Source organism: Glycine soja, chromosome 15 (genome assembly GCF_004193775.1).
Source record: "Glycine soja cultivar W05 chromosome 15, ASM419377v2, whole genome shotgun sequence".
In the NCBI taxonomy this organism is placed as follows: domain Eukaryota; kingdom Viridiplantae; phylum Streptophyta; class Magnoliopsida; order Fabales; family Fabaceae; genus Glycine; species Glycine soja.
Genome location: NC_041016.1, coordinates 4715756 through 4743420, shown reverse-complemented (window position 1 = coordinate 4743420; position 27665 = coordinate 4715756). Strand labels below are relative to the sequence as shown.

Sequence of the window (27665 nt, the reverse complement as noted above, 5' to 3'; positions counted from 1 at the left end):
AAAATATTTTTTCTTTATCTCTCTTACCACATCTTATACTTATTAATCTTTTCTTTTTCCTCTCAAATTTTTATAAATTTTTAACAATCTATTATATAAATAACATTATTCATTAAAAAAGCTTCCAAATTAGTCTTTAATCTTTACTAAAATATATTAATTTAGAGATTAAAGTGATGAAAATCTAATATTATGAGAATTACTTAAATAAGTTTTTGATCATTTCTTAATAATTTTATTACTTTAAGAACTAGAAAAAATAATATGAAATTAGTGCTTTACACGTGAAAAACAAGCGTTCAAGGTCAGTGTGAGTTGGAATTTTGTTCTCGATTATTCAATGTCATATCTGAATATTGAGAACGTAGTTGAACTTGTAGGACCATTTGTCCAATATAGCCTTTTGTGAAAAATAATTACTTTTATAAGAAACCTTTTGTTTTTTTTTTCTGTATTAATTTGAGCTTTTGAAGAAAAGAAAAAACACGGCTCTATCTCAAAAAAAAAAAAAACACGACTCTAGAAAATCGAATTTCTGATTAGGGACGATTTATTTAACATATGTGTTGGAGTTGTGAACTTAATTGTCAATCCAACGAATTCCACAGCTGCAATTGCTGCAAGCACTTATGATCCAAAGCGACAACTGAGTATTGCGAGGAAAAACACCTTATTATTATATATATATTAAAACTGCCTCGTAGTTTTGGTGTCATAGTTGATGTTACTTATGGCATATATGATTTATTAATAGTTAAAATTGTATCTATTTCTCTAAAGAAAACTAAGATAGGAAACAAATTTTTAGTGATTTTATTAACAAATAAATATTTAAAAGTGAGATAAAAATCTATTTTTGATTGTGAGTTTTTTTTTTAGTCAAACAAACAAGTTCATAATTTTCAATTTAATAAAAATTGTTTAACATTTAATACAAATTACGATAATAATTTTGATAAATATATTCATTTTAATTATAACAAAGTTGTAATACATAAGATAATAAAATAACTTTGATAAAAATATTTTCAATTTAATAATTAGTTTGTAAGTAATTTCAATAATAATAAGAATTAGGAATTAAAAAAGTAAAATTTTGAGAAGAAATAAGGATTGAAAAAAGTCAAGGGTTTAGAAATGTGCAATAAAATAAACAAACATGAATTCATTCATAAAAGTTGAGAATTAAATACATATACAATGACTTGTTGAACCTTTGTCAATTTCGATAATAGGCATATTAGTGTTGTGATAAATTAAGTGATTGTGTATCAATCTCCCGTAATTTGTTTTATTTATAGAGTTCTAACACTAACCGTCAAAGTATATGATTTCAACACATGCACATATTTCTAAGTACATTGATCTAATCCTATTTAATATCTTCCTGTAACTTCTTTGCAATTGCTTCAATCGATATTTTGATTTTTGAAAACATCTTGCTTCTAAGTACTTTTCACTCCCACATGCCTTAATGGATTCACTGAAACCATCAAGATTGAACTAAACTCTTTCGATGACACATTCAACTTCTCAAATTTTACTTCTTGTTTTGATTACTTTTGAATGTATTTTTTTGTTTCTCTCGAAATAAATTTATTGAAACTACATATAAACTTTCTAACTTAGACAAATTTTACATAATAGAGGTAACACCTTAACTGATTAAAAAAATGTAAAAAATTAAAAAAAACAATGACCTCGAAAAGAAAAGTGATTCACTTCCCACAACAAAGTACTTGTTTAAAATTTGAAACATGAAATTAGAATGCAATAGGCATGCAGTGTGTTTTGAATTACAATACTTCTTTTCTGTCATACAGAAGTAATGTTTTTGGGATGCCTTCATGTACTCTCTAAATGGGCTCGTTATAGCAGCTACAGCAGGAATGCTCCAACAGTTTTTACTCCACATATAAAAAACATCAATGCCAAGATATGACATCTAACATCTCTAGATTGTGCAACTTGTATGAGAAACCTAATGCAGAAATATGCATTTTAAAAAAGCAATCAAAAACATTTTCAGAAAACAACAAAAGTATTAAACTGAGGCAACTTGAGTGTTACTGAATATAACTGAGCCAATGGCAACTTCCGCGAAGCTCGAAAGACTGAGAGCTAGAAAACTAACCATCAGACAACCACATAAATTTAGTCCACTACAAACTTACACAAAATTTCAAAAAGTGTTAGGGAGGGACCTAGAAAGTCACTGCCAACTATACATAAGTTATTAGGTAGTACTAACAACTTACATAAAACTTCAAATTAAGTGTTAGGAATCTAGAAAATAACTGAAGGGAAAGACAATTCAAGCCAGTTTCATTAACATACTATATAAAACATATAATAGTAAGAAAAAAACTGGCTTGCATTGTAGTCCCTGCTGTCATTTTCCAGAGGAAGACTTCAATAATCAATAATCAATAATCAAGAATAAATCCATGACCACGAAGCTTTGGAGCTTCTTTATGTTAAACAATGTGGGACTTGGTATTTCTTGAGTTGCATATATAAGGACACTGATGCAGTGGTAATTTTTTTAATTACATCATGGTCTCAGGATTAGTCTTCAATGCAGGGTAACTCTCCAAATCTCCTTCCTTCGGACTCTTCTCAACCTGAACCTATCCTCACAAACGTCTCATAGCAGAAACATCTGCCTTCAACAACCTGAAGAAACCATTCATGTCACTGTGGTTAACTGATTGAAAGTAAGGATCGTTGGGGCTTCACCCTGGTGATCAACAGCAGAAACCCCCCCCCCCCCCCCCCCCCCCGCAACCGTAATGAAAAACCAATACCAAAATATGACGTCCTACATCTCCATCCTGTCCACAACTTGTATGAGGTTAAAAGGCACAATACAGAAACATAAGCATTTTCAGGAAACAATTAGGAAAGGTACATGATAAATCTTACTAGTGCTAATTTCTCTAACAGTTAAAATACACAAATTAATTTTAAGTTATAAAAGAAGAGAAGTTTAATTCATTTCATTTTTTATTTACTCCTATAAGTATTTAGTAAAGTTGATACAAATTGACCTTAAATGTCGATAGCAGAAGTTCAATATTCATCTTTATTGGATTTGATGTTTCAGCCAAGCTTGATCATCCACTATTGTAAAAGAACGCTGCTTGATCGTGTGCATTTGGCATGCTATGGTTATTTTGTATTGACAGGAGGGAGACGATGTTTCTCTAAAGAGAGCGTACTGCAGAGCAAAAGCTGGCTTATCTGGATCCAAGGTTGCTATCTTAGGTGCTGCTGCGCTGTGCCTGGGAGAATTGGACAACCCCTTACGTTGCTAATCAACTAGTTTCTGTTCTTCTTCTTCATCTTTATGATGCTGTGAACTCCCTTGGTACTGTCAACTATGTTATCCATATTACACTTTCTTGCAGATGCCACGAAGGTGGCTTTTATTTAGGAGTTATTTCTTCTCTTGTATATTTAAGGTAAAAATATGTAGTAACTTGAAGTATAGTGTTACAGATTTAAAAATATAAAACAAATTACCTGGCAAAGAGATTCATTCCCCCAACTATGATTTACCTTTAAAGTTTAAACACTTCTCACAATTATGATTTACCTTTAAACGTGGCATAATGCAACAAATTTCTAGTCGCTGGAGAAAAGTATATAAATTGTGATTAGATTATGTAATTTTGGCCGATAAAAAAGTGCAACATAATTCATATTAGAATATATATTTCCCTTTATCTGATTTTAGGCATTTTGGTTTGCTGTTACACTGGTGGTCGATTTATGTCTTTTCCAATTTTTCTTTGTTTCTGCAATGTATTTGACTGTGGTGCATCCAGTAATTGTGATTTTACTAATCTAAGATAGAAGTTTTGATGAATCGACCTAGGGTGCATTTGACAATAACGAAGATGTGGAAATAGTGTGGGGGGTTTTAATACCAAGGTAACTCCTGCTAGACATAGCCTTTAATTTTATCCTGGAAACAAACATACTGACTTTATATATTAATCATGATCGAAGGTAGTATAAACTACAGGTAATGGTGTAGATAAAAGCAAAGCAAATAAGAACAAAGAATGGAAATGCATGATTAGCAGGATACTCATGCTGCTACAAAGTCTCAATGGGGGGTTATAGGCGAAGGTAATTCCGCCCAATGTTGTAAATCAAAAGTGCAGTGATAACTGTTAAATAAACATCATCTAAACCAGTGCGAAGTTAAAATATGTAGAAGCATACCAAATGGCTAGGCAGGCAGAGCATTGAATCCCAGCGCTTTATAATAGATGTGTTAAAGTAGTTAATTTGAATAGTCTAAGAAAGCAAATCTATGATGGACAAATAAAACAAGTTTCTCATTAATTACAATTTCAAACAAGTATCTTAACTGTTGTGTCTATACTATATACCAAAATCAAAAGTGAAACAAGAATGTTCCCTCTTCTCTCTGTTACGAATCCTCTCGGTAGAGTTCAGTCAATCCCTTTTCCTTTCCACAAATTACAAGTAAAAGGGGTTGGGTGGAGGGTGAACTACTTGTGTCTTGGACATGGACACATTCTGGGTGAGCAAATTCGGCGCCACACTGTCCACCGCAATAACAGGCTCCACCGGCATAACTTTCTCCGGCACAACTTTCTCCCCATCAACCTTAGCCAGCACCTCAAAGTGCGTCGTCACAGTCTCGGGCTTAGTCCTCCACGAAGGATAGTAACCCTCCAATTCACCTTTCTTCACCTTCTTCTCCGCCTTAAAACCCATCTTCACGTAAGTCTGAGCAGAAACATCAGCCTTCAACAACCTAAAGGAACCTTTCTTCTCAGCCTTAGCCCCCAACACAGAATGTAAGAGTTTCTCAAACCCCAACAAGTTAGCATTCGACCCATTAAGCGAAGCAAGAGGCCACAATGTCGCAAACTGGGTCGGAGTAAGCACCGTGGGGGCTTCACCCTCAAGATCAACCCTCGAAAATGGTTCAATCTCTTTGCTCTTCAAGGGCGATGACAATTCCACGAGACCAGGTGCAAGACGTTTGAGCTTCAACGAGGTTGAGGTTGAGGTTGTTGTGTCGGAAGAAGGCGCTGCTGTGAGCGATGTGGGACCAACGATTCTCAGCGAGAGAATCGGAGAACCCTGGGTTCTAGAAGCATGGCGAAGATGCTCAGCCAAAGTTAAAAGACCGTTAGCAAAACCATTCTCCGTTCGGTTTAACGGAAGAGGGAAATCAAGAGGTTGCCGAAGACTAACGGATCTTGCACCTTTGACGGTAACCGCTGCTCCCTCAGCCAACACCACTTTCTTCAACACACCAGCATCCACGTCATGCTGCACAACCAAATCAAATGTTTAATTATCAGTTTCAGAAATTACATTAAAATCATTAAGGCCCGTTCGTTTTAAAACGACAACTTTTAGTTAAATACAAAACTAACTTTCGTCTCATTTCATTTCAATTCCTTTTTCTTTCCACTCTACCGGAAAGGATACTAATGAAAATGGGGTTGAATTGAAATTAGGGCTTACGGGAAGGGAGAGTCGCATGTCGTTGGCGTCGTGAATCCAGAGTTCCATGGGCCCAGCGAGAACGAAGGGAGCCAAAACGGGAAGCCCGTCAGCCGAAGCCCGTTTAGGGACCAAACCGGATTGGGCCTCGGCCCGGAAAATGGGAAGATCGACGTAATCCCAGTGTTTGACGTCTTCGAGGAGCTTGAAGGGAATAACCTTGTGATCGATTTCGAGGTCGAATTGGTACTCCACTGAATGCCCTACCTCGGCGTCTCGAGGATCGAACCCCGTAATCGTAACATCATCTTCCGCCGTGAACCCAAATCCCTTCACAATTGTATCCTTCAAATCCTACAAATAACATAAACGCATTCAAAACCTGGATGATGATTTATTTTTTTTTAAAAAAGAGAGGAATATTAAATAAACGGAACATACGGAAATTGCTTTGGGGTAGGGGATATGAGAAGCGAGGGAGGAATGGAGGAGGAGGATGAAGGCGATTCCGAAGCGGAGAAGGGGTTTCATGGTGTGAGGCGAAAAGAAGAAGGTGGACTTGTTTGGAAATTGGAATCAAGTGTTGATAATGATATAGGGGATGGAAGGTTCTGGGGTGATGACGTGGACCAATGAGGATGGAGAAAATTATTTCGGGAGGAGTGTGATTGGATGGCAATTCGTGGAGGGTAGAACGTAGAAGCGTGGGAAACGGGCAAGACTTGTTGGGGAATACGTTCGTTGCTTTTTTTCCCTTTTTCTCTAATTACGCGCCTTACATATCGGCGTCCACATTGCGCCACAAACGACGACGTTTTCATATTATTATCTTATTTCGTAAAAAACTTACAAAACGAGAAAAAATTTGGCGTCGCCCGGACTCGAACCGGAGACCTTCAGTGTGTTAGACTGACGTGATAACCAACTACACCACGACACCTTGTAGTTACAAGTTTTGAAGTAATTTTATATTATATTAATCTTCCCACTATGCACCATTCTATGTATTTGTTTGTATTTTTTTTTTATCTTCAATTTCCAAAAGGTATATATTTGAAACAAATTTTCCGCAAAACATGTTGATTAATTGTACACTTATAAGTATTGAATATACTGTTATGTTAAATATTTAAAATGAGATATTTCTTGTTTATAATAATTATACTTGGCTCAAATAAGATAACTTCTCTAAAGGATACATGTCATTCTTTAAAAAAATATATTCACAATAAATTTAAGTAAAAATTGGTTTTTTTATATAGATTTTGATCCAAAAATTTAAATATTATTTAAATTCAATAATTTTAGGCTTGAGAGCGGCCCAATTAAGTCATGCCTAATGAACAATTAAGTTGTTAACAACATAGTCGGTCAAAAAAAAAATCTATTTTTCTGCCATGAGTAATGATTGGTAGTGAATAAAAGTATTGAACATGTAATATCAATGTTTTTAAAGTTGACAAGTCAATGAAGGTATTGTGAGCATATACGTTTGTGTTTGTTTCAGTTTGTTTTCAAGCACATAAATATTGTGAGCAAACATTACTCGTGATCAATAAAGGTAACAGAGGGTAACTTAAGATTTAGTCATGATAGCAAGCATACAAAAGTCGACGGATTTTTTTTTTCTTTCAAGATTTCAGTGTACAAAAATCGAAGAGATAGATAATTTGAGTCCGGAGTTAAGACCCACCTGCAGCATTATAAGTATCCACAATTTGCTCTAAATTAACCTACCCAGCTTACGGAAGTAATTAGTGTTACATTAGTATTAGGCACTAACGGAGGAGTGTTAGTTTCTAAAATATTTTTACACATATTTCACTATTAGTTGAAATTGATTAAAACTATAAATTAGAAGAAAAAAATTATTAAATAAAAAATGACACATGTCATAATTTTTATTTTCAAATAAATTTTAATTAATAATAAAAAATGTGTTTTTCATGTTTATTGGTATAGACCATAAGATCCATTGGCTTAGTTACAAGCACCTATAGTTTACTTACTGTAAGCCCCTTGCAAGTGATTATTTTTGTGAACCTGTGAACCGAGTCGGAGTGATTTATTGCGTGTCTCGTTAGAAAATGAGAGGAATTCAATTTCTTGGACCTTGGTCTTTGATACATGAACCACCCTTGTGAGCCCCCTCTCCCAAAGACCACTATTAATGTGAAAAATGATTATTAGTGAAATAACATAGCCATATTAAAATAAGACTGCAATCTTTTGTGGAGGCTAACGTTATAAAGATATCCCAACATCGATTGAACTTACATAGTTAAAACAAAAGATATAGATTCACATCTTAATGAAGACAAAAACTTATGCAATATTTTAACTTGGCATTGCAAATTTTCTGGGTTGTCTATATCAAGTTGTTAATTGTATATCCTCTTGTCCGTGTGACACTAAGTTTGGTCCATTTTATTTTAGTTTGTATATCCTAATGTTCTAATAAATAAGGATTAGTTTAGATATTTCAAGAGCAGTATCTTAACTAAAATTCATCGTCAACGACATAAGTGCTATTTCTTTTGTCTGTGTCTGCTTACACGTTGGGTGGAAGCGGAGTCTATCCTTAAAGATATCTCTTCTAATGATGGTGGTTGATATTAAAGTCATCATATTAAGAATACATCATAGATTTGATTAAGGGTTTCGAATCAAATTCAAATCTGTCAGAAAAACGTTAGCATAAGTTTAAGCGTAAAGATAATACAAACATTAAATAGAACATTTGAAGTCATTTAAATTTTCTTGTGAAAATTTGTTTGGTGACAGGGTGAGATCTTACGGAAGGTTTTGAATTTTGTAAACACTTGCAAGTATCAAAATTGGAATTTGATTAAAAAGAAAAAGAAAGAGAAAAAATATTAGTATTTGAACTATATCGTAATGTTACATAGTTTTGATAGCATAAAGGATAAGGTCATAAGGACCTTGAAAACTCAATATCTGTGTTTTCCTTGAATCAAATATGCATATTTTGTGATTGTAAAAGAAAAATACTTATTTTGTGGGACTTTTACTATGTATCAAACTTCAAAGACGAAAATATTGAGGATCTCTCACGTGCCTAAATAAAAAGCCTAGCTACTAGCTACCAAATAACTCCATAATTATACACGAAAGTCTAGTAAAGCCTCATAGTAGTGCATAAATACAAGAATGCTTTGAGTAAATATGGTTCCTTCGGGTAAAAACTTGTGAATGAATCTGTTTCTTCTATGGTGAAATGCGCGTACCATTGTAGTAGATGATGGAAATTACCCATAATCAATCTTGCTTGAATCTCTTTCTAGTTATCAAACAACACACATGAGCTTATTAAATAGAAGTGCTAATAATATACACTTTTATAAGTAATTTAAACGATAAACAATCCTTCCACATCCAAGATATCAAGAAAAGTGCTAATTAATAAATTTTTTAAATACTGAAAATTATTATAAATTACAAAATTGTGAATCAAGCCCACTCTTATTCAATAAACTTCACTCATAATTTTACAGTTTGTAATCAATTTTCAGTAATTGTAAAAGCTTAAATGACATAATGAGAGAGGATAAAGCTTAATCCACCACCTACAATTTACATATGCTTAAATTGGTAGCATTAGCTTTTGCAGAATAATATCATGTTGAGGCCATGTAACATGTCGAGCATATCCACAAGATATAAAAAGTACGATTATTCCATCACTACCAATTTCAACCAAACTTTTACAAGCATGTTTTGTTTCAAATAAAAAAGTAACTCCAGAACACTTGAAAAAAAAAAAAGAAGATAATAAGTCACTCAACAAAGGCCTGTCTGTCAGGATTTAGGTAAGAAATAGATGGAAAACAGGTAGTTGAACTTTCCAACTTCCTGCCAAAAAATGCCTAACAAGCTCTACGTTCACTCTTGAAACAGTAGGGTGTGAGTGTGACAATATAACACTGTCAACAAGTTGACCATGCAAGAAGAAAATATCGCTACAAAAAACCCTTCTGCAAAAATGAACCTCAGAGCAAACATGGTGTGGATGGCAGACATTGCAGACCGGCCTTGGAAACAGAATTATTATTGAAGAACTTAAACTTGATAATATAGTTGATATATGAACTGCTATATATAAATTGATTGCACTCCTATTCTTCATGTACCTTTCGGGGACGACCGAAAAATGCATAACTCTTCACACGAAATATGAAAAAGCTGAGCGTAAACTTCTCACAAGATCCTTCACTGTCATGCAAAATTCCATATCCATCTGCAAATTGCAGAAATAATTCCCTTATTGAAAGAAAATTATATTTTAATGGAACAAAATGATGAAAATCAACAACTGATGCCTACCAATTGAGCATTTTTTATCACTCGTGAAAACTTTTTTTTAGGCTTAAATAATAGTCCTTACAATTCAGAGTTTTTTGTTTTTCATACTTATAATTTTTTTTAATCCTTACAAATCATATTTATTTGTTTTTCATCTTAAATCACTTTAAACAACGCTTTGAATAATAAAAAAATATGTTATTTAAAATACTGTTAGAAACGAAAAAATAAAATAAGCACAATTTGTTAAAACTAAAAAAATAAAATTACAAAGACAAAAAATAAAATAAAAAACATTAAATTACAAGCACTAAAAATATATTTAAATTTATTTTTTAATTATTTCAACCAGCTTGGGTGTTATTGCTATATTGGAACTTAGTTCGATACAGATACATAGATAGATTGGACTTGGTTTGTGTGAACTAAGGTTTCAGCCAATGGAATAGGTGCAGAAATTACCTGAGCAATAATGGTTATATCCAGGATGAAACTCCCAAATGTCAAGGCACTGCTATTGATGACTTTTAGATGGAGTTTCTCAATTTCGCTGATTGTTTTCTCTATGACTCCTTTATTCTTCTCACAATGTATTCTTATGAGGACATTTCTTTCCCAAAATCTTGCTTCAATTTCAGGTAGTGCCTCGACAAATGTACCACCAGTCTCTGAAGAAGAGTCTTCGGCATCACTAGATAGCTGAGATTTCTTCACAATTACCACAGATTCCACAGTTCTCTTCCTGTTCTGTTCCTCCTCAAGAGCACTCACTTTCTCTTGCATTTGCTTCAAATACTTTATAGCTTCTCCAAGAACCGAAGCTTTGTCCATCTATTAGTAGGGAATTGAAAAAACAAAAGAGAGACTTCAAAAATGGTTTCAGGTTGAAAGAGACACAACCTAATAAGGTTCTGTTTAGATACTTTTCTCCTTAAATACTTATAGAAGAAAAAAATAAAAAGATAAAATAAATTGAACTTTTCGCATAAGCTAAAATCAACTTGTACATCTCCTATAAGTACTTAGAAGTTTACTCAAAAATACCTTAAACAAAGAGCAACAGGATGGACAAAAATTAATAACAACTTCAACAGCAATAAAAGATTTCGGATACTTATCCTAATCAAATTGATGAAAAAATACCAAACGAAGATATCAGAATCTTCCATAGTTTCTTACGGGGCTAAGATGAAATATATATGTTTCGACAACATAAAGCAAGAAGAAATCAGTACTACACTACTAGTTAACTAAATGTCTTGATAAACTTATATTTAGCTGGTTATTTATGTCTAGAAACTCCGACATGTGTTCAACATATAGCTTTATGGAAGACAGAAGCAGTATACTCAGAATCATAATGACAAAAAGAGCAATAACAACAATTTTGGCACCTTCTTTAGGCCCGGAACAAGAGCAGATAGAGCAATGAACCGTTGGCTGAGCTTCTCTCTTCGCTTCCTTTCAGCTATTATGTGGTCTTGAGGTTGAGAAAGTTTAGGACGTGTTTTAATCTTTTTGGTCTCTTGGTTAGCCTTGAAAATATAGTTTTGATTTCCTAAGGTTCCTTGAGAGATCAACATGTCTGCAAGAGCATTGTTGTCAATTTTAGGACACGCCATCTCCACCTTAGGCTTCACTAGTCCCAATTCACTTGTGTAATTCGTATTAACAAATGAAAGAAGATTTGAGCATGAAGCAAATTGTGTCTCTGGTGTCTGTTGTTGACTTTTGTTGTGATTCCAGCTGTTATCACCGAGCTGTTTTGCATATCTTTCAATTCCAGTTTGTGATGTTTCCATGGATGTTTTGGGGTTGAAGTTTGAGTTATCAGAGAATGAGTGCTTTTGCAAAATATCTCCAAAAGCAGCACCTTTTAAGCTAGTTGTATCAATAGAGTTTAACTGCCACTGATGGAGGAAGTTAGGATCCTCTATTATCCCCTGCAAAATCAGAAAACCTTATACTCCCTAGACAGAAAGAATAAAGTATATCCATGTTTCACTCATTTATTACATATTTTCCTAGCTTGTCTCCTAACTATATGCTAATCTCCATGAATTAAATGATTCCAAAATATAGTTAGTCATTGTCAATGTAATGAATGATCCACCATCAACTACTATAGTGTAAATTTATTTACCTTAGTTCCAATTAAGAATAATTATTTACAAGAGTTGTGTATCTTACCAGTTCAGGTAGCCCTCTGATTGATGAAATCTCCATATGAGAACTCCTCATGCAATGAAAAACAGCTGAAGCTATCAAGCTAATATCCTGGAAGAGAAGTCAGAAGCAAAAGCTGATTAGTTTTGGTACTTAAATTTCATCTAGCTTATAGTAATGTTTGCTGAATGGCCATTACACCAAATTCATGGAAGAAAGAAAGCCACATATACTCAAACTACAACATCCCATGTACATGCATTAAAATCAATTATATCTCAACTGAAGTGATAATAATTCTTGGGAACTTGCATTCATATACTATAAAGATTTTTAAAATAATGTTCTAAGATGGAGAAGCTTACTGATTAACAGATGTGACAGCTTTCAATCATATTGGTCACCACAGAAGCTGATGATTATATATTTCGTTGTTGTAATTCCTTTTGTATACTCTACCCCACTGTATTACAGCATATAACACAGTTGCACTGTGATGCTCACGGGTTTTTTATGGGAATTGGCTTATACACAACAATAGAAGCCTATTTTCAACCAAGGATAATAGACTTATCCCATTTTATATTTTAGAGACCCCTTCATGCTGACAAATTAATACCTCCACCGATGGTTGTTTTGTGGACTTTGGCGATGTTCTTCACCAACTAGACATTGAAATTTGGATGATAGGTTTGCAAATCAAAGGATAGTTCCTCAGCATGTGGTCCCTCCCTCTCCACGTCTTACACCTCAAAGTTTATTTGCCCAACTCATTTTTACCCTTTTGTTCATTATTTTCTAAGTTCCTTTCTTAGATCCTTCCTCTTCAATTACTCATTCTCTGGGTCAAAAAAGATCATTGAAAATCATAACAAATAAGCAAGATCTTCTAAGACAACCCATTAGCAATTAACAAAAATAGTGCAAGCACGTGTGATAAATTGTAAGTCGATGCTTGCAATCAATTACCAGTTGGTAAGTTGTCACTTTCCAAATATGAATGAAAAACTTGGGTTTAAAGAACAGTTCTAAATTAATTTTTTTTTTTGGTGAAATACAACAAAGTTTCCATTGACTAGAGACATTTTTAGCCAATTGACAAAGGGCATGTGTAGAGGAGAAAAACTTAAGGTTCAGGGATAGTATGGGGCCATGGAACCGGCGTATTAAAGAGTCCACACAATAATTAAACGGATATTCAAAATTGTAGAGATTATACCTTTGTCGTTAGCTAAGGAGTGTGAATAGAAGTTAACCAATTATTAGACAAATAAATAGTATGTGTTATGATCAAAGGGTATAAAATAATAATGGTGGTGAGAATTTTCAAATAATTCTCCAACCGAGTTGACGTTAATCCTAGAAACTCGGAGCCAGAGTGGCTAGCCAATTCAATGCTGATTCCAGTGGGAATGGTTGAGTCCAGTTTTGGACATGCTGGCTTAGAAATAGTGATGTTATTATGTGTTGGAAGTGGAACTATTTCCGCCACATTATTTTTCTAGAAATCCTCCATTACGTGAACTTATTACTCTCGCTTTCTCATCCGGCGGTTCCCACCTCTTAAAATCGAAAAGTAAGTTGAAAATGATACCTTGTTAATTTCAAAGTAATAATTAAAAAATGACACATTCCAAGTCTAAATTAAGGAAAATTATCCTATATTTAGAGTCGTTTAATTACTATGGAAGGTTTAATTATGGATTAAATAGAAAATAAAGATTAGAAAATGTATACGTAGCGTTAAGGTCCGAGAGAATTAATAAAAGATATCTCCATGAATAAAGGGAATAGATACTTTTGACATTGACTTATGTGAGACTTTGTGACTTTAAGAACAAACTCCAAAATCAAAGTGAAGGGATAAGAGTAACCTATAGCTCATTGATTTTATACTTAGTATGTTGAGAAGAAAAGATACTTATAAAATACCCTTGACCTTTATTTTTAAGTAAGATTTTGTAATTACCTGAATATGATCAAATGGTATGAAATTGTTTCAGCTTAATTATTGGTATTAAATTCAAGTTGATATCAAATTCAAGCCATGTGGATAATCCTAATCCTTGTTTCAAATTTAAGACATTGAAAATGATATGTTAATCCTAATACAAAATAAGGAATTGGTTTTCTTAGGTTAAATCTTTATGTTATATATGAGACTTGTGTCTAATTCTCTTTTTATGCATTAAAGTAAGTGCCTAATCAAAATTTATAAATATTTATTAAAAGAGAAATACATACAAAATTATACAAGGTACAGTTTATACTATTGGAATCTTATTGAGCTAGTGTGAGGCACAACAGTATCTGTCTAGAATACAATCACACAAGTTGAAGACAACTTAAATCCACACTGGATCCATAAATCAGGGATAATTGACAACATAACTAATGTCATTGAATCAAATCCCCTGCAAATTCGTTCCACCAAATGCAAAACGCCAAAACATATGTCTACCATTCCATGGTCCACAACCTACTTGTTCGATTTCAATGAAATTGGTATCAATTAAATATCATCGTAACACTGCTTCCGGGGTTCCATCATATGTATCTAAGCACCAACATCCGTATAATTAGTCACGAATGGACGCTATACTAATCAACAAGTATGTGGTTCTTGCCTACAAAAAAAAAAAAAAAAACAAGTATGTGCTTCCTAGCCTTATATGTTGTCCTATTAGTATTAGAAAGCTTAACTTTATGCATGAACCTCGAGAGAGTGAAAGCAAGGTAGAAATAGAAAATATTTCAATAAAACTAGATATCGAGTTATATGCATTGCTGTTATACTCTATTAATACTCTTGAATCAATTCCTGTGCTTGGTTCAATGGTAAATATTTGTAATGATATGTTGATCTAGAGTTATATGCATTACTAACATGAAAATTCTTGTTAATGTCCGTATTGCTTTTGAACTAATGAGAGAAATTGAATCCATATGTGTGTAATGAATGCTTGGACGTTATGTACGTTTAAAAGATATTAATGGATTTCAATCTTCTCCGTAAGTTTCATGATTGTTTTCAGAGAAAGACAAGCATGCAATTCTTGTGTTATATGGAGTTCTGGACCTTTGGATAATAAACACCCTGCGCCTGCCAGTATAAGTTGCAATCTTATAAAATGAACATAACGTATTTTCTGCCAAGAAACTTAAATGATTCGAATTGCGCACAGAGTACGGTTAAGTAATCACAATGGAAGAGCCCGTATTTTTGTCATGGTTGAAGAAGCAACCTAAAAAATAGCATCCATCACCAAAAATGCAATAAACATCCTTAAAATTTGTGTGCAGGCCGTCATGTCCAAAAGTGGGAAGAGAGATTGAGTGACTTGTTTAATTATCTAAGAAGGGCTTGATAATTGGATTCGTGGCTCTTTGCGCTCATTAATTAATGTGGGACATGTTCTCTTCTCTAACATTTGCCCTTAACTCCAACTAGCTAGCTTGATCCAATTACATAAAACCTGTCTTTAACCTTTATCTGTGTGAACTTGTAATTCGAGTTTGGATCTTAGAGGTTTATTGTCTGAGTGTGTTTCTTTCGTGAGATTTATAAAGGTTTGAGTCTTTTTCTAAATATTCTCTCTCTGTTTTCTTGTTGGACCTTTTTTTTCTTTCGAATTTGGGCTTCAACCCCCCCTTTAACAGTGAAGGATAATGAACTGGTGGGTTGTAGCTGTTTAAAAATACTTTATTTATAAGCTATAACCCTTTTGCCCGTATATGTTTTATCTATTTGTTTCCATCACATTAAACTATAATTAATTTGTTTTCTAACAATGTCTAAATGTCTTGCTTGCAAATGATGGATCCATATTTCTCCGATAGCAAGGTTGGTGCTTATATATGTTCAAATAAATGATGCAACTCATCCCATATGTACAGCAGTGCAGGATGAGCTCTTAGAAAAAGATAAAGAAATATATCCCTTTTGTTCCGCGCTGTATGCATAACTATATGATATTTGTTGCAGTTGCATGCTGAAAATTAAAACACGAACTGATGAACTGTGTAGCAACCCGAGTGTTTTCAGTGCATTGAAAGCTAGAAAACCGTCATATTATTTTCAGTAAAGTGCAATAAAATTGATATATTAAAGATATTTAACGGAAAATCATAAGTAACTAATATGTTTAAAAACGGTAATGAATTGCTATTAAAGCTAAACGTTTATAATAATAAGGAAAATTAATGCATGACATATTACGTAAATGCCACAAAAAGAAAAATAAACAATACCTAAAAATTCTAATAAGTTTCTTTTGTTAAGCTTTAAATTAAAAAAAAAATCTAAAAATATTTTTTGTAAGAGAAGATGTCTTCATATTAAAAAGTTGTGGCTTAAATTTATAATACAAACTTCAAAATTCTTACACACTTCTACATGATTTTTTCTATATGGAAATGAGTTAACGTCTCTATTAATTCTTATAGTTTATATTTGCATACTATCGATTAAAATTTTTATTTAAAAAATATATGGTACGACAAATGGAAAGAATAAAGATTATTTTCAACACATCAAATTGGTATTATTAAAAACTAAAATCATGTCTTGTTGACAAGGGTCAAACAGTAATCCTTATAACATTAATTATATATATATATATATATATATATATATATATATATATATATATATATGAAATGAGAGATGAAACATGAGATAAACAACAACAAAAATTATTATCTTTATTGGAGAAAAAATAAAAATAAACTTTAAAATTAATATGTAAATAAAATAATAAGCACATAAGAAAAGTGAAAAAAAATAAATAATGACTTCAAATACATAAAAATAAGAAGATATATATTTTTTTATTTTCATGACTTATCAAAATAAATGAGAGAGTACAAACATATAAAATTAGAGAGAGAATGATGAAGTGCATTTCTTTTCTTTCTAATAGTAGCATTATATATATATATATATATATATATATATATATATATATATATATTTCAAAAGCTTTGTGGATATAGCTAATAATTAATTAATTAATTATGCATGATCGAAAAAGTCTAGACTATGGATGAAGCCAATAATGTAGGTCAGATTCCAACTTACATAAGCGTATATTACCTTTTTCAGTACAGTGTCCCTCACGCGCTTGAACCCAAACGTGGTATTGAGCAATTTGTAAATGGGCATCCAATAACAAAATTTGAACCAGAAAAAAAAATAAAAAAGAGAAAAAAAAATAAAAGCCCAACACACAGAGAGAGACACTGCCACAAAGTGCGAGAAGCCTATCAGCAAACAGAGTCTCTTCTTGACACACAGGGAAGGCAGAGAGTATCATCCATGGCGGCCACCAGAGCAATAACTATAGCCAGCAACTCCACATGCTCTCTGCTTGCAAAGAAACCCTTTGTGGGTGGCACTGCTCTTTCCCTCAACAACCTCAAATTTTGTCGTACTAGGAGGTCTTACACCTGTAGAGCCATCTACAATCCCCAGGTTGTCGTCAAAGAAGAAGGCCAACCCGAAACCCTCGATTATAGAGTTTTCTTTGTTGACAAATCTGGCAAGAAGGTACCCTTTTTGTTTTACTTTTATTGGGCCAGTTTTGTTTTTCTAATTTGTTATTAAAGGGGCATTGAAATTTTGGTTTTTTTTTGGGGGGTTTTGCTTTCAACTAGAAAAATGCGATTTTGGGTCTTCTAAGTTTCTTCCTTTTTGTATCATTGCTGTGGAAAGAGAATGGTGTGTGTGGCCTCTGTATTTGATTAATGTAAATGTGGAATTGAAATGTAATGATTTTCAGTTCCTCTGTGTTTGCTTGTTATTTGTTTGATGGAAGTGTTAAATAGAGTAATGTACTATGGTGTAATCGTTGTGTTTTCTTTGATGCATCAATAGCTTGCTAAGTTGGTATAGATAGAGTTCAGGCTGATGTTAACTAATTTTGAATATTTGTTATACTTCAAAAGGTGATTGTGAAATATTCTGTTTCGTTTCCTCTTTGTGTGTGCTTTCCCTTTTTTGTTATACATTTCTTCTGCTTTTATGAAAGGAATGTAGGGCAGGTGCTGAGTGAGCTGTTACTTTCTGCATGTTACAATGTTTTCTGGGGAGTCAGGAATTAGATTTGCTTAATATGTTGGAAGCTAATTACTGTGCAGTTATGTAGTAAGACTCAGTTTACATTGAGATATTGGCCTTTTCAACAAGGAAAAATAAAAGTAATGTTCAATGAGTGAGTTTCCTGCTATGTGGGCTTCCTGTTACGAATAAGATCCTGTATATTTGTAACTAATGAAAGTAATTTGCACAACATGTAGGTTTCTCCCTGGCATGATATTCCCTTGCGGTTAGGTGATGATATCTATAACTTCATTGTTGAGATTCCTAAAGAATCCAGTGCAAAGATGGAGGTTGCCACTGATGAGTCTTTCACTCCCATAAAACAGGATACAAAAAAAGGGAAGCTCCGATATTATCCGTGAGATACAACTTCAAATCTCATACTGATACTGTTCCTTTCTTTCTTTTTTTCTCAATTACATTATTTATCTTTGGCAGTTCACTTTTAACATTTTTTTTCTTCTAATTACATTATTTTATTGATGGCACACTGTTGATATAAATGTCCTGTGTTATGTCTTCTTCGCCGTTGTCTATTTATAACATAAATCTATCTGGGAGCAGGGACCTTTGATGATTATACCCTTCCTTCCTCGATGCCATCTTCATATTATTTTACCTATAACAATTGAAGTATCTTGCACATCTCATTCATCAGTTCTTTGGCTTTTTCCCTTTCTTTTGGTTTGGTTGATGTAGCTAGATTGATTTAGTTCCATATTTAGCCTATTTTGAAACATATCTTATGCTTGTTCTCCAGCTATAATATACATTGGAACTATGGCTTACTTCCACAAACATGGGAAGATCCATCTTTTGCGAACTCTGAAGTTGAAGGAGCATTGGGAGATAACGATCCAGGTATTCCATTAATAATGGTTGTAGACTCCCATCTTTTCCATAATGTTATCTTAAGAATGCAACAAACATGTCTAAAATTATTGTTAATCTGTAGTTGATGTTGTTGAGATTGGTGAAAGACAGAGGAAAATAGGTGAGGTTCTCAAGGTCAAACCCTTGGGTGCATTAGCCATGATTGATGAAGGAGAACTTGATTGGAAAATAGTTGCAATTTCGTTAGATGATCCGAAGGCACCATTTGTGAATGATGTTGATGATGTTGAGAAGCATTTTCCAGTAAGCTCTCTATCACCTTACTAGCTGATAATTTATTTCCTAAATCCGTTCTTGTTCATTTATTAGTTTTTGATTATGTTGAGCAGCTAGGGTGATTTTTGAAGTCTTTGATAGCTAATGCCTGTTTAGGGCAGTCAGCTTATTTACTGTCACTGCAAAATTTACTAAGAAGACTACTGATTCAATTCAAATAGTACTGGTTGTACAGTAGATATTAGGGATTTTCAGCTAAAGTGCTTATATGAGAAGATAAATCCAATTAAGTTTCGTGAAAGTTCTTCTGACCACCCCCTTCTCCTTGATCTGAATAGAAGGACAAGTTATCATGCGTTTCTCTTTCTCTTGAGCAATCTATTTGAAGCTGCTTTCACCAAGATTTTTAATTGTGCTAGATGCTCAATTGGTGTCATGATCAACAACTTTTGTGTGTTACATAATCTTTGGTTGTCTTCAGGGAACTCTAACTGCAATTAGGGACTGGTTTAGAGACTACAAGATACCTGATGGAAAGCCTGCTAATAAATTTGGACTTGGCAACAAGGCAGCAGATAAGGTATTTTTACTGCATGAATCTCTTGAATCAAGTATCATCCGGAATTCTTTACTCAGTTTGTGTACTTCATGACAGAGTTTAGCAGTTTACATGTTCTTTTAAATGGTTTGTTGGTTGTTAAGGTTACTGAGTATAGTGTGTTCTGGGCTGCATTTTTTCTTGAATAAGTTGGTTGCCTTGATTACTGTAGGTGTCAGGGGAATAGGAGACTATTTTAGGATTACAAGTGATATAACATATTCTTCTGTGTATGATTGCAGAATTAGATTCTTGAACTTGGCTGAAAATTTCCATAAATTAATAATGAAAATGATAAAAGCAATTTGCTAATCTTATGCTGTGTTACCATTATTGGTGTTAGTGTGTTCTGGTCATGCCTTCAATTTGTCTAAGCTGATTCTCAACTCTTAACTCTTAAAACTTGTATTTGGTGAACAGGATTATGCGCTTAAGGTCATCAAAGAGACCAATGAGTCCTGGAATAAACTTATCAAGAGATCAATTCCTGCAGGAGAGTTGTCACTTGTGTAGAGATGTATTGGGGGTGGGGGGTGGGGGTGGTCTCTATTGTTCATGCCATTGCTAGTATTTTCTACAATTCTATTTATGAAGTAGCAAAATTTTCTGTTGAGCTTCCCGGTTATAACTTTGACATCAATGTCCATTTGGCCAGGCATTAGTTCAATAAATCCATCTTGCTTATGTATTCTAACATTTGTTGTCTTTTTTCAGATTTCTTTCTATTGAAGTAACTCCAGATGGTTCTCGAATAGGAATGGGAATAGACTAATTAAGTAAAGAATAAAACTATACTCTTGCAGGATTCAAGCGGCAATAAGTTAAAACTATTGGCATTCTTGGTTTTGGGGGATAAAGCAGAAAGAGAATTGAATGATAAACTATTGAGCATGGTAATTTCTTATGATTGTTACATAAGTCACATTCATTTTTCTTCCCCAATGAACCTTTTTCAGAAGTTCGCAATGACAATTTCCAACAACAGGAAACTACTGAGTATAGCAAACGATCTATACAGTCAAAATGTTCAGACTTTATTCTTAAATCACCAGAGACCATGTATAAATGAAGAGGGTTTAGCGAAAGGTTTGAAGGATAGCTGCTAGCAATTTTATTCCAAAAATAAAAGTACAAATACGTTAAGCACAAGATGATGAAGCATAAAACTGAAATATACTCTTGCTAAATAATCTCCATTAACCAAAAGCAAATACATACTTGTACACATTGGATGTACAAAAAAAAGTTATTTACATCATAGTGGTTATCACTGAAATACTGTGTTTGGTCAGCCATTAAAAGAAACTCATTATTGGGATTGAGCAGGAGATGCTGATGTTTCTCCAGTCTTCTCTTGAAGCAACGGCATGGTGTTTGACCTTTCAACGTTTGATACTTGATGTTCACTGTCTTCATCAAATCTATCCACACTATGCAAAAATATTCCTGACATAATATACAAGAATCACGACACATGTTCAAAAAACTTCTCAAACGTTTCTGAGAATTAGACATTTATGATTTGATTATGATTATAGAAATTCAATACTACATCTTGAAGATAACTAGATAGTAGACAAGCTAATTTTCATGTAGCCGAGTAACATCCATCACAGGTATAATTTGCTTTTGTTTTAATCTTTAAGTTGGGTTGGACATGATTTAAAGGGTGCTTTATTTTATTTATGTCCTGTAGTGCCACTTCTCAGTATTAAATATTCTTGCTCTGACAAAAAGTATATGTGAACAGAATTACAAACGAGGATTCCTTCTTTGTAGTAAATCAACAAGAAATTTCCATGATGACCCAATAAAACATATTCCAGCTGCTAGAAACAATATTGATGTTAGAATAAATGCTGTCGTTCTCCAGTTGTTAATGTTATCCTGCGTTATCATTATGTATGAACCATTAGAATCTTGTATATCACATAATACATTCTGTGACCTGTAATTTTCTCAGTCTCCACCTCCCTCTGGTAAGTAATGGACACAACACTAGTGCTGTTATTTGAATGAGAACAGTAGAACTTTGGGGATAAATTTTAAGCCATGTTCTTAAAATTTATGATGGCTACCAATTAATGTAAACTATGTTAGGCATATGACATTTTGGATGTATTAAAACCTCCCTGAATATACTACTAACACATCTCATCCCCAAGGCCTTAAAAAAAGTAGTTTTAACTTTGTCAGTTTCCAGTAAATGCATTATTTCTTATGATAAGCATTTGGCTTAAAACCGAGTTTTTGTTACTTTTGATAACAAGCAAATTTATGCACCTGAGTTTGCATTATTTTCTCACGAACTCAGGCATCATGTGTGGAAAAGTCACAATTCCCACCTAGGTTACTCAAACTAACAACTTAAAAGTAAAGACGAACATGAAGTGTTCAGCAATGCCAATACAAGTAACCGTTAGCAAAAGAATTGCCAAGACATTGACTCACCATGTTAATGAACTTGTCAAATAAAACTATAAAGGCTGACCTGGAGAACTCCAACAAGAGGCGAGGAAGGTACATCTACAAATATATGAATAGCAACAGCAGACATAGCCATAGATAGAGGCCTCAAACTTGGTATAACACAACGTAAACATACATAATTCACAGGACCCGAAAAGAAAATTGCAAGCAAACATTTAGTGCAAAACTTCCAACTTCCGATCAGGTTACAGAAATGGTTTCCAAGGAACAACAATTTAGATTAGTTCTAATGATCACATTCCATCTCATCTCATGTAGAAAATGGAGAAGTCCGGAATTTTCTAATCCACGCTTGCTGTACAAACTCAGTAGTTACTAGTTACTAGTACCATACTACCATTAAATGATTATCTTTCAAGTTTCATGATAAAATTATTAAGACAAATTGATATAAAGAATCAGGGATATACTCTGCATGCTAATAGATACGGAAAAAAAAGAACAAAAAGCATTGTCCCCTGAAACAAGCATAAAATTCAAAAGACAAACCAACCCTAGGATGACTTAGTTCTCAGAGAGCAAATTTTCATCTAATTTCCCAAACATAGAAGTGATTTTACTTAGAAACATAATCATTAATCAAGAATTTAACTTGACAATATCAGAGTTGCTAAAATATTCATAGATGATAAGCATGTAAAAAGGATAGTACTTCAATATAGCAATTAAACATAAAGAGATATTAATTGAATAGAAGGAAACTACCTGAGTGGCAAAAACAAGAAGTTCACCAATAGAGAAAAGAGCAAGGAAGCCATACATGCTTCTGAATAAGAAGGCACCAAAACAAAATGCAGCACCAATAAATGTAGTCATTGAGAGAAGCTGCAAAAGAATTTAGCATGTTTAGTAGGAGAGAACATGGAGAAATCAAATTACACTGGTGTAAATTAAATTCACCCTTACACTATTCAATACTTTTTAATTACTATTAGATTAAAAGTTCCTTTAATATAAATCATATTTACAGAGTTTTATATTAATCCAAAATTATTTGATACTCCGTTCGTGTACATCAAAATTAACCTATTATATAGTTTTAAAATATATAAAAATATGAACCATTTGATTATCTTATTTTATTTCAATTTTGAAAATTTTGACACAAGCAATCTAGGTAATATATAGTTTTGATTCAACGGTTGGATCGAAAAAAGTCATTGTATATGGTGCAATTAAATCATTCATGGCTACACTTTAAGTTAATATATTCAATATTACAATGCCCATCCAGAATACCAGTATTATAAAACACTTTTTCCAACCAGTCACATGCAATTTAAGAATTTCAAAACTGCTACCATGATGGTCAAAACTTATTGTTGTTACACATGCCTCTCATAAGAGGCTGGTCAGTACCTCAGGTGGAAATTTAAATTCCAACCTTATGCATTTGATAAGGTGTTACTCATATAATCCAGAACAAAGCCTCCAGCTAAAATGCCCGCTATTCCACATACAATTGTAATTCCTCCAAATATCAAATCTGCTTCAGTCTACCAAAGTAATCCAACTCCAATATTACAATAGCATATTATATCTTACATGGAAAGTGTATTTACTGACTAGGAATGAATAAATTCCATGCAAGAAACAAGATATATAAGAAAGAAGGAACAACTACAATAGTACAATCATATGCACAAGGGATCATTGGATGAAGCAAATTCTCACCATGTGATATGTATTATAGCCAGCTTTGGGCCCCCAGTATGAGTAAGCACCTATGACAAAGTTGTATGCTATGTAACCTGCAAATAGACATTCAATTAACAGAATTAAATAAACAGAGTAAAATATTGTGACTGCTAAAAATAAAATGCATAAAGGATATTAAGAAATGAAAGTTCACAGGGATGTAAGCTATCCGTATAGACTATCCATATAGCAGCCTCCGACATGAATTTACTAACAAAATAAGGTAAATAATACAAAGGTCATCAATGCATACTGTAGTTAGTGGGAGAAAGAAGTACCTAGAACATTGACAACATAAACCTTATCAAGCCAAAGTTCTTTCATATCATTCAAAAATCTCAAGAACTGCTCAAATATTTGGGTTGCAGATTTTGACCTAAAATAAGAATCAGTCAGATAGAATTAATATATCAGCCATTAAATGATGGATGTCAGAGTAAGTGTTCTCACTTGGAATGATCATTTGAGCTTTTATCCCTAAGCTCTGCCTTCAAGGACAGTGACTCATCTCTTCCATTTGAAGCCTCCATAACTTTGAATCAAACAAGTGAATTTTGTTAAGGCTAAACTAAAGAGACATTTTGAATTAGAAACCATTAACCAGCAACAAAACCGAAACATAAATTTTCAGTGGATTGCAATATACTACATGAGAACTGAGTACTAGACTACCAACTCTACACTCCTAAAAAGAGTATTTTTTTTCCTTTGGGGGTGATGAAGATTCCTCCTAAACAAACAGTATAAGCATAAAAGTAATAAAAAAAGGAACAGTATTAATAAAATGCTCAAAGGAGCAAACCAATCCCTCTGAAAAAGAAGATGTTGTGTTTAGGTAATGCATAATTCTTAGATACCTTGAACTCCTGACGCAACTGTCTCAGGTGTCAGTGCCTTTTTTGAATCAGCAGGAACAAGACCTGAATCCACATGTAGTTTAGAGATGAAAAACAGTACTAGGGGTTTACAAGAAATCAATGCAAGACAAATGCACACCTCTCAATTGCAGAGGCTTCATAAAAAGTCCTGAAATAGCAAATGGAACCATCAGCAAAGACTCTACCCAGAATGCATAACGCCAACCCAAATGACTTCCAACCTGATAAATACAGAAAGGATGAAATCAGAGAGCGGAATTTATTTTATTTCTTTAAAAGAAAAAGAAAAAGAAAAAAAAAAAGAGAGAGAAGCAAAATACACATTAATTGTTTCTGTAGTGTGAGTATCTTAGGGGCAACATGTCACTTGTCATCCTATATTTTCTTTTCTTAGAAGACCAATATTTTGTTTCTATAATAATTGAAAGCGAAGGGGAAAATTGTTATTTCAAATTAATTTTAAATCCACTTCCTACTTTTAAGAAAATCTCTTTTCGAAATGCTTTATTATTTACAGTGTTAAACTCAAATTTTACTTTTCAATTAATTTTTAAAATTTAGAAAGATAACCATGTTGTCATCCTATGTTTAAATTAACACTTTCAAGAGGAGATTAAGAACTAAATATAATTTTCTGGTAACGAGTATAAGGTGAAAAAACATACATATAGGCTAATCCTAATATTTATAGGCTATAACACGGAAATAAATCTGTACAGATAAAAACTAGAATAATGAAATAAGGAAAGAATATCATGTGCTCCAGCGTTAAACTTACATATGTCCACTAAGGCACTAACTACAGGTGATACAATTGGTATTCAATAATGGTACAAAAAACAGATGAAGACTTACCAAACAACCGTAGACATAGCCAAGTGCATATCCCGATGGTATATGCATGTAAAATATTGCAAGCCATGCTGTTTTCTGATACATACTCCAGTGTGAGACAGAGGTTCCGCCAGGGGAAAAAAGCAATCAATCATAATGACAGATGACATTCCAACTACCAAGAAGAATGCTGAGGATATCATCCTTCGGAAAGAAACAAACCTGGGTAACTGGGGCATTGTCATCAATAAAAGGTGCTGCAAGACTTATGAAGCCTCACCAACACCGACTAGCCTATAGAGAATGTTGAAAGGATATGAAAAATAAGAAAATTATTATATTTTGTACTGCTGTTTAACTGCACAACCAAAATTGCATAACTTGAAAAATAAATAGACCACTTACATGCGACAGATCGAAATGGACCAGAAATTAAAAGAAAATCCACTACATAGGGTTGCAAGAGTCCAAACTGGTAATCCAAGTATCCAACACCTATAAGTCTAAATGGATTTACACTGCAAAATATAAGAGTTGTGTAAGGATTAATATGCAAACTAATGATAATAATTACATATCACAATAGCCATGTGGTACACGAACAAGGAATTATAGCATAGAAATTCTCATTTTGCAATTATTATGTCTTTCAAACATAAGAACTTCAGTTTAACAGACAAACGGTTGAATAAATTGATAAACCAACTTTTGTGATAATTTATGCTGCAAAGTATTTAGATACATGATCCTATTGATTTTAAAATTTGAAAGTCATAGCCAAGAATATAGTCTTAACTACACATTAAATTGCACATTAAGGACCATCCGAAATTCAATACAATGGATCTATAGTGGTTTAAAAGCCTGTTCGGCTTTCAGAATTCTTCATTTACAATTCATCTTTTGAAGCATTAATGGGTTGAATATTTGAGATAAGTAAAGTACAGTAAGAATAGGTTTCAACTAATCGCAACACAACAGTTTTTACCATAAAAGCAGATGATAAAACTCCATCTGCAAAATTGTTCAAGTTAAAATCCCCCCTACACAAAAGGAGAAAAATTTATCGTCAAAAACTGCTATATAGCTGACAATTTACTTCAGCATACTACAGTATTAATGTCCTGGCATGCAATACAGGGTGCAGCTCGTACAGGCAATAGCAACAGTTATCTTGCAGATTATAAATTGAATTCTACATCTTGTTGGGTAATGCTTCTCCTGCCATTTTGGCTAGCATGCATAACAGTAAGAGAAAAACTGTTAACCAAGAAGGAGCCCCAATTTCATTCTCCTCTATTGCAATAATTTAAGGATACCTTGCATTAATGTTTTTTCAATTCAGAATGCTTTCTTTTCTTATTAACTTTTTAAGGAAAACCACATTTTAAAGCCATGACAGCACCCTCTATTCTTGATTTTCGGGGTTTCATATATCAGGAATAATTATTGGATCCTTTTTATGATTCATTGAATTAATATGAATCATCCCACTTTAATGACCCAACAAAAGAGTAACAAAAGGAATGCTTTTCGGTTTTTCCATCTGCCCGGACTCCTCCTCCTTCACGACCCCTTTTTTTGGTTTCGCTTCTCCCTCCCCTTTTCCTACTCTGAGAATCTCTAGCTTTAAAATGGAAAACAACACCAAATCCCCCCCTCTAAAAATTGGAGTACACACAACAATTTAAAATCAGTGTATGGAAAATTAAACGCTGAGAGGTGAGGGAAATGATCCTTAGTATATCTTACTGTTCTTACTGTATTCCAGAACCAGAAGTGCAGCTACCACCCTCAGTGCACGTTCCTTTACTTCCCACACCCAAATAACCAAAATTGAAAAAGAATGAATATTTCTCTCCTTCACTTACCCAGCACCCCATGGAGGGGGAAAGGAAACAAAAAAGGTGCATTACATTTATCTTTTGGGTGTAAACCATGAAGCTGTGGGAATCATGGTGGAGATTCGTGG

At 33.4% G+C, this 27665-nt stretch overlaps 3 protein-coding genes, 1 non-coding gene and 1 pseudogene across 7 annotated transcripts; 1 reads left to right on the top strand and 4 right to left on the bottom strand.

Annotated features, from left to right (window-relative positions):
* Positions 1 to 4253: 4253 nt before the first annotated feature.
* On the bottom strand, positions 4254 to 6075 carry LOC114388250. Its single transcript, XM_028348654.1, has 3 exons — positions 5938 to 6075; positions 5518 to 5850; positions 4254 to 5319 (listed from the first exon to the last, which is right to left on the bottom strand). Exons 1-3 carry the CDS (start codon positions 6025 to 6027, stop codon positions 4495 to 4497), a joined length of 1248 nt encoding a protein of 415 aa, XP_028204455.1. The 5' UTR covers positions 6028 to 6075; the 3' UTR covers positions 4254 to 4494.
* Positions 6076 to 6362: 287 nt separating this feature from the next.
* TRNAV-AAC lies at positions 6363 to 6436 on the bottom strand. Its single transcript has one exon. It is a non-coding gene; the product is annotated as a tRNA-Val (tRNA).
* A 1921-nt stretch (positions 6437 to 8357) lies between these two features.
* On the bottom strand, positions 8358 to 12708 carry LOC114387312 (transcription factor bHLH25-like). Of its 3 annotated transcripts, XM_028347468.1 has the most exons (6): positions 12185 to 12273; positions 12010 to 12096; positions 11214 to 11762; positions 10282 to 10650; positions 9648 to 9754; positions 8358 to 8797 (listed from the first exon to the last, which is right to left on the bottom strand). In XM_028347468.1, the coding sequence occupies exons 1-5, from the start codon at positions 12212 to 12214 to the stop codon at positions 9680 to 9682; spliced, it is 1110 nt and encodes a 369-aa protein (XP_028203269.1). In that variant the 5' UTR covers positions 12215 to 12273; the 3' UTR covers positions 8358 to 8797; positions 9648 to 9679. The 3 variants fall into 3 exon arrangements, with proteins under 3 accessions (XP_028203269.1, XP_028203270.1, XP_028203268.1); XM_028347469.1 differs by lacking the exons at positions 8358 to 8797; positions 12185 to 12273 and adding an exon at positions 12351 to 12708 and having other exon boundaries at positions 9068 to 9754; XM_028347467.1 differs by lacking the exon at positions 8358 to 8797 and having other exon boundaries at positions 9178 to 9754.
* A 4506-nt stretch (positions 12709 to 17214) lies between these two features.
* LOC114388197 (soluble inorganic pyrophosphatase 6, chloroplastic-like) lies at positions 17215 to 20489 on the top strand. The gene is made up of 6 exons (XM_028348549.1): positions 17215 to 17533; positions 18283 to 18443; positions 18846 to 18946; positions 19041 to 19222; positions 19677 to 19775; positions 20214 to 20489. The coding sequence occupies exons 1-6, from the start codon at positions 17303 to 17305 to the stop codon at positions 20304 to 20306; spliced, it is 867 nt and encodes a 288-aa protein (XP_028204350.1). The 5' UTR covers positions 17215 to 17302; the 3' UTR covers positions 20307 to 20489.
* Positions 20490 to 20947: 458 nt separating this feature from the next.
* On the bottom strand, positions 20948 to 27576 carry LOC114388081 (annotated as a pseudogene). Its single transcript, XR_003661451.1, has 12 exons — positions 27455 to 27576; positions 26099 to 26211; positions 25916 to 25987; positions 25715 to 25789; positions 24978 to 25080; positions 24839 to 24901; positions 24432 to 24513; positions 24260 to 24357; positions 23958 to 24034; positions 22989 to 23108; positions 22245 to 22319; positions 20948 to 21239 (listed from the first exon to the last, which is right to left on the bottom strand). The product of XR_003661451.1 is annotated as a probable sphingolipid transporter spinster homolog 2 (transcript).
* Positions 27577 to 27665: the final 89 nt, after the last annotated feature.